Below are 7,500 nucleotides of genomic sequence, written 5' to 3'. Positions count from 1 at the left end.
AGAGATATAAGATTAATGTTTCCTGGTTTCATCACGCCATACATTATACACGCACAAACATGCTTCAAAAAACACGGATAACAAGAAAAGTAGGCCAAAAAGGACAAGCATGGGAACATTCACATGGTTTGTTCAATTCCCCTCCCTACAGAACACTTGGACTTCACTTAAACATACACACATAATCTATTCATTATCAGAACACTTGGACTACACTTAAACATACACACATAATCTATTCATTATCAGAACACTTGGACTACACTTAAACATACACACATAATCTATTCATCACCATAGCATTCTGCAGGCCGATTTAAAACTCTGGTCTAGATTTCATCCCGCCATTCAGGACCTATTTAAAAATGAAACCCCGGGTGGATGGTCAACACTGTTCCAACCGTCCGCCCCCCCACCCCCCATTAAAGCCCCACCCTGACCTATCCCCTCCAACCTCTCATGGGCTTGTGGGAGAGATGGCGTGAGATGAGGGGGCTTTGTGGACGCGCTGCATTCTGGGATAGCACGCGTGCTGCTCTGGCCTGGTCTTTGCGTGGGTTTGGCCCTATCAGTACGGCTGAGCCTCAGAGGAGGAGGAGCAGGAGGAGGGCAGGGGAGGAGGAGGAGGAGGAGGAAGAGGGCAGGGGAGGAGGAGGAGGAGGAGGAGGAGGAAGAGGGCAGGGGAGGAGGAGCAGGAGAAGGGCAGGGGAGGAGAAGGGCAGGGGAGGAGGAGGAGGAGGGCAACGGTCACCTCGCCGCCTGCCTGGGCACGGGCCAACACAGAGAGGAAGGGAGGGAGAGAGAGGGATGGGAGGACTGAGAGAAAACGAAGAAGGGAAAGAAAGGGAGGAATGGGCCTGTGAGACAGTGAGGAAGAGAGGGAGATAGAGAGAGAAAGAGTGGGAGTGGGAAAAAGAAGAGGGAAGGCATGAAGGAAAGAAAGACAGAAAGAAAAAAGAAAGAAAGAAGAGAGAGAAAGAGAAGAATCTGAAGCGAAAGAGTGGGCAAAAGAATGTACAGAAAGTACAGAAGAGGGACAGAGATAGAACTGGAGAGGGAAAGAACATGTGTGTGTGTGTGTGTGTGTGTGTGTGCACGAGAGAGAGGGAGAGGGAGAGGGAGAGGGAGAGGGGAACAGAGAGTGTTTGTCATAGAGTGTTGAGTGTTAAGGAAATAAAAGGAAAGAGATGGAGAGAAAGAGAAAGTCAGGCAGACTGCTCCCTCTCTGCTCGTGTGTGTGGGCGGACAGGCGCTGGCACCGTGCCCGCTGTCAGAGTCACTCGTTTGTCAGGAGGGCACGGCGGGTCACGGGGGTGAGCGCAAGAAAGCGCCCGCCTGCAGCCCCTCTGCACATGCCACTAAACACCCCCATTTGTAGGCCTCTTCTCTCCATGGAAACAAGCCACTAGTTCTTCTCATTCTCATCGCCGTGTGCCGTGGCATATAACCCTGTGCGTTATAGGAATAATGAGCGGGAGGTTCGTTTCCACAGAGCTGCTGGCAGTCGTGCTGGTAGGATCCCAGTGAGAACATTGGCATTTTTTGAGGTTGAGAGCGAGGACATCGGTCGTGTGGATATGCGTTTTCCAAAACGCCTCTTCCCTGACCAGGTGACACAAGGTTTCTTCTTCAAAACCAACAGATGGAAGAATTAGGTTGGCTCAAAGACATGAGGGGAAGTTGGAGTCTTTGAATATTATTCACCTCTGAATTGAGACTACACTTCTTCCTGTCCCGTGGCGAGCCAGCAGCCCTCAAAGAACAGAGAGAAAGCTCTGTGGCTACAAGTAAAGTACATTACGAGAGAACGAGAGAGGCACAGAGACAAACATCACATGGGCTGCAACCCAGACTGAATGCAAAATTGAACAGGCCTTCTAATTACACGCTGCTAGCTATGAAAGGTGACAGACCAAAAGGCCTCTTGCTTGCACGCTCTCAAATACACGCTCACACACACGTTTTTTTAAATACACACTCACACACACGCTCTTAAAATACACACTCACACACACACGCTCTCATATACACACTCACGCAAAGGAAGTCTTATCTTCTCTGGCACAAACTATAGGCTGACTTACTTTCTTGTCTATACGAGACATTACACATTTTCTCTCACACCCATATTCACACATTCTCTCTCTCTCTCTCTCTCTCTCTCTCACACACACACACACACACACACACACACACACACACACACCTCGACCCTGCTCCTTCACACTTTCTTAAGTTCAGGCAATAGCAGCGTAGGCCTTGCAGAGGGCTCAAAGACCTTCATGTGTGGCTGCATGTGAGCCAGACAGTGGAGATGTGCTTCGCCTCTTGGTGAAATGAATCTTATGCATGTTGGGCTCTACGACTGGAGCTAGAGCAAATGTAAACACACATGCAAGAACACACACAGTGTTCATGAAGAGACATTGGAGCCCTGTACACGGACAGGCGCTCAGGGAAAGAACATTCAAACAGGAACTACCAGTACCCACAGCATTAGTTCTGACACATTTTCTGCTATTGTGCATGTACACATGAAACAGTTGCCATGACTCCAGTGACACAGTAACAAACAGTAACAAACTGCACCTGTTACAATCTCAAATGTTTATAAATTTACCAGCGCTCTAACCACACCCAAATTCCCTTCATGAAATCCACTTTCCAGCCAAACTGAGCAGGGAGGAACAGGCAGGCTGAGACAAACTAAAAGAATGGAGCTAGCTTGACGCTAACACAGATGGCCTAAATCCCGGACAGACACGATGACGACACACATACACACAAAGCGACTAACCTGTGTGGCGCTTCTTGTCGTCCACGGCGATGAAGCGGATGCAGGGGCTGTTGGAGACGTACTTGGCGGCCCAGGGCGCGGGGATATGGGTGTGTGGAGGGTAGAAGAGGCCCAGGGCGTAGCGCGAGGAGTAGCTCACCGCCTCCAGCTGCTCCCGCTGGGGGTCCGCCATCACTGGGGAAACACACCACAGCACAGCACAACGTCAGGTGACCGCTGACACACACACACACACACACACACACACACCCTGGGATTTTGAACTGAATGTTTTTTTTCCCCTTTTTTTATCAAAAGGTTCTACACAGAGTACAGGACAAAAACAGTTCAACACAAAGAGATTCTATGAAGAACCCTCCATCACAGGGTTAAATATGGGGGGCGCACACACACACACACACACACACACACACACACAGACAGACAGACAGACAGACAGACAGACAGACAGACAGACAGACACACACACACACACACACACCAGACGCTAGATACTCAACTTTGTCAAGCTAAAAGGTTCTTCACAGAACCTCTGTAACACAAACAATCAGTTGGTTTTAAAGCGGGTTCTATGAGAATGAAAAAGGTTCCTAATTTCTGATGATCACACAACATACATTTATGAAGAACCCTGCATCACAGACCTCTACATAAAGGCTTTCATAGTTTCCCAAAAGAGTGGAAAGAACCTTGAAGGTTGTAGAAGGCACTGTGTCTTCATAAGTTTGTTTAAGTGTCCTCACATTTCTGGACTTGGCCGTTGTACTTAAAACCAGTACATTACAGTAAACATATGTTATGGTCATATGACATCAGTACGGATGGAACGGACATAAAACAACCCAAAGTAATTCCAACTGACGTGTTCTCGAAAGATAACCAGAGAAGTTTCCTTAACCCACACACATGAAGCTACACCTCTGTACACTTAAAAAGGCATTTCGAAGCCTTCCCCAGTAGTACTGTGAATGGTTATACAGAAATACGACTGTAACTATCACTTCAATATGATTGACTTTGTTCAGAGAGATGTTGGTTTATCCAGAACGAGGGCTTTTTTCCTTTTATTCTTTGTTCCTTTCTTCTTCTTCTTCTTTTTTGGAAACATACTGCCCTCGTTTCCTGTCTGGGACATCTGTTGTTTATTGGCCCACGCGGCTCTCAAACTTGGCCCCCGCTCGACTACAGCGTATACCACGGGTCAAAGTGCAGCGTTGCGGCTTCAAATCAGAACTGCTACTCCCAGGCATCCCTGTGAGTTAGCAAAAGCAGAGTGTTTCGCATTCTAAGAAGTCATGTTTGCCTTTGAACTCTTATTACTGAAAGATGAATTCCAGTTGCTTCGTGTATTGAAGGGTTTTTCTTTCTCCTTTCTTTCTGGTTTTTAATCTTCTAGCGTTGAATTCTGGCAAAGCTCCAGGGGATTGATGAAATGTAATACTCCATTACTTGGTCTTGAGCTCTTTGGACGGCAGCACACGACACGTGGTCAGGCGCGAGTGTGCAGAGGAACGAAAGAAAAAGGAAGAAAGGAAAGTATGGGCACGCTGAGAGATGAACAGATGCACGTCCCACTGCGGCTGCTCCTCTCCTCTCCTCTCTGGCACGCTATGGCCTATCCGCACAGGCCCAGGGCTTCCACCAACTCCACCGATTCCTTTGTGGTTCAAACAACAAAGATTTTTTTCCTCTCCTTTGCACACAACAAAGGCTTTTCCATGTCAGATTCCTCTATTGAACCCCCCCCCCCAACCCAACCCGACCCAACACCCCACCCACACACTTAACCCCCCCCCCTTCAGTTCCTCTGCAGGAACTCCGATTTCAAATGACATGCAGGTCTCCTTAGTCATCATAGAGGGTTGTTCCCCCCCCAGGCCCAGCAGGCAGGGGCAGTGGGCTGGTGCGGTGGACGGGGCCACACTGTGCCGGGCATGGAGGTCATGTGACTATCCCAGGATGCGTTCCCTTTTATCACCCCCCCTCTGTGTCATTTGCTCACATCTGGCTGAGATTAGGAGCGTGTAACAGTGCCCCCCTTGGTACCAGCAATCTGCTGGGATGTCAGAGAAAGAGAGAGGGAGAGAGAGAGAGAGAGAGGAGAGGGGAGAGGGAGAGGATGGGACAGGAATGAGGGATGAGAGACAGGAAGCAAAAAGGAAGTGAGAGAGTGAAGAAGAAGAAGAAAGAGAGAAAAGCAACGAAAGAGAAAGAGAGAGTGAGTAAGTCAGAGAGATGGAGAGGAGAGGGGGAAAAGAGGAAGAAGAGAGAGAGTGCAACCGGTGAAGGGATAACGCAAATAATTCCTTTCTCATGCTTATAGAATCCTTTTGCGGAACATGCCATTGCCACACGCCATCAAAGATTTCAACACCCAACATATGTGCTGGAAGCGACAGAGGCCACTCAGTACAAACACAATCAGATCAAAATCTGGCTGTAGACCAAATGGATTGGTTCATCAAAGCGGGCTCCACATTGGTTGACACACGTGAAAGAGACACTTTGCCTCCGATTAATAACTACAAGCTCCTGGGCAGCTAAAGTCACCATTCTGCTTTTCGATTCCCACAACCTCTCAACTTAACACAGATCCACATCTATGAAGTTCCAGGACAAACAAAGACAACCAATGCTCCTGTGTAGCTACTTCAAATGGTTCCTCAACCTGGGAGGATCTTATTCATGATCTGAACAACAAATCTAGACCACAGCATTTAAAATAAAAAAAATAAAATAATTTTTCTCTATAATGTCATGGATCACAGAAGATGAAGTTAAGTGAGGGCATCCATGGCACATTTTGTTTGGCATCACACTGAAATTACAAGTCTAGCATGTGCAAGGAAATACAGGATATCCTGCCCAAGAAAATGAGAAACATTGGAAAGCAGCTGCTGTGACCATCAAACGTGATGCCCCCCCATCATTTCCCAATCGGTAAACTGATCATGGTAACAAACCAAAGGTCCACATAGTGGCCTCGCTCTGACACCTGGGGTCAGGAGCTCCAGGTGATAGTGACAGTCACCAATTGTACTATGGGAATGGGGGGGTAGGCCAATCAGAACTATCATTCAGAACCATCTCAGGCAAAGGGTCAGAGAAACGTAATTCTCATGCAGAACAACACAAGGCTGCCAGACCTGTTTGCATTAGAAACGTAGTTGATTTTACATTAAGGGCCTAAGAGGCATCTTAAACAGTATGGCTAGAGTTTGAGATGCTTGTTGTTCAGACCCACACAGTTGATTCCCGGAGTATGCTCTTCGTGCTTCTTTACTGTCCTTTACTGGAATAAAGACTGATTTCTGCAGCAACCACAAGAAAAAAAAGTTTCCTTTACACATCTTCATTGCAGTGATTACTATCCATAGCAGTAAACGTCATCATCACTCTATCAAAGTAGGCACTAAGCAGTTGTGAACGTGGAAGAAGGGTTTATGTCCATGGGACGCTTCTCTAACTCTCTACTCCAGACAGTTGGGAGAGCGAAAACATGTGCGGTTCTTGCTGAGGCAGCAGACACCTCTCCACCACATAGCTGGAGCCTGAGTCACGGTGTGGTTCTTCTTGGGTGGGATCCAGTCGGAGCAAAGGTGAGGTTTACTGTACTGGACTCCGACTGACACAGAAAGAGCTTTCTGAGGGTTAGGTTCAATTTAGTGTTACCCACGTTTTTGGATGAGGTCTCTGGACCTAGGCTGAGGACGGTTCATTTTCAGGTTTAAGCTGAAGTTAGAGGAAAGAGGACTTTAGAGTCTCTCCATTGGACAGAGGTTTGTGGTCTGGAAAGGTGTGAAGTCTGTGTTATATTATTGGAACAGTATTCATTTCCGAGTTGAAATTAGGATGAAAGTAATGGAAACATTCTCAGACCACCCTTTTGTTTTTTTGGGCCATTTAGTTTGAAGTTTGAAAAATGGATGAAGTTTATACAGCGATCTTAGTAACATAAGCTATACATACAAACAATACAGGAATTATAAAACATCACAGTGGGGCTCACGTCATCAAAACTCTAGAGGCATACCGCTGATTTCGATGTGAAAGATCAGTAGCAGTTACACGGCGTACCTATTTATTAACATAATAGTTTTGAAGAAATATGTGCATCCAACCGCCTGATGTTGAAAATGTCAGAATGTCAATGGGTCATTGGTGTGAGAGAACCTTGTTAAATGATGTTTATTGCTTATCCAACAGGTGGTAGGACAGTCAAACCTTTCCTTGTAGGGTGAAATGATAGCATCCACGTATTTGCATAGTTAAGGTCTGCACTGGCCTTCTGCTGCAGCGCAATAACATTTACATTTTCTTGCGAAAATGCATCTCTTGTTAGGACCTTTCTTCTCTACCACCAGTTGAACAACTAGCAAAGACACACAAGTCAAGGTTTGCAGTGTAGGAGGTAAATAGTGTAGGTATTGGCGGAGACCATGGCTCTTAAGGAGAAGGCTAATATCTTCCTTCTGGTTTTGGAAGGAAATATGTGTTTATATTTCATTTTCAGAGGGGGTTCACCATCTGAGTTTGGAGTAGGCTAGAGCTCTGGTCTGTGTTTGGTGAAGTTTAAGTGGTCTGTTCTGTGTGTGCTGGTGGCGGGGTGGGAGTGGGGGGTGTGGAGTGCTAGTCTGTTCTAAATTTTCAGCACATCTGCCTGGTGTCAACCAATCAACAGCTGGAGCTGTGGTCTCATCATG

At 46.9% G+C, this 7,500-nt stretch overlaps 1 protein-coding gene across 2 annotated transcripts in view; it reads right to left on the bottom strand.

Moving 5' to 3' along the window:
* The window catches only part of rnls (renalase, FAD-dependent amine oxidase), a 46,385-nt gene that overhangs the window by 12,372 nt on the left and 26,513 nt on the right, over positions 1-7,500 (bottom strand). For both annotated transcript variants that reach the window (XM_012820018.3, XM_012820019.3), the window contains exon 5: positions 2,798-2,971. In XM_012820018.3, coding sequence (XP_012675472.1) covers positions 2,798-2,971 — 174 coding nt within the window. The remainder of the gene's footprint in view (positions 1-2,797; positions 2,972-7,500) is intronic.

Source organism: Clupea harengus, chromosome 23, assembly GCF_900700415.2.
Source record: "Clupea harengus chromosome 23, Ch_v2.0.2, whole genome shotgun sequence".
Classification (NCBI taxonomy): domain Eukaryota; kingdom Metazoa; phylum Chordata; class Actinopteri; order Clupeiformes; family Clupeidae; genus Clupea; species Clupea harengus.
The sequence above is the reverse complement of the archived record's forward strand: the minus strand, read 5'-3'. Positions and strand labels throughout refer to the sequence as shown.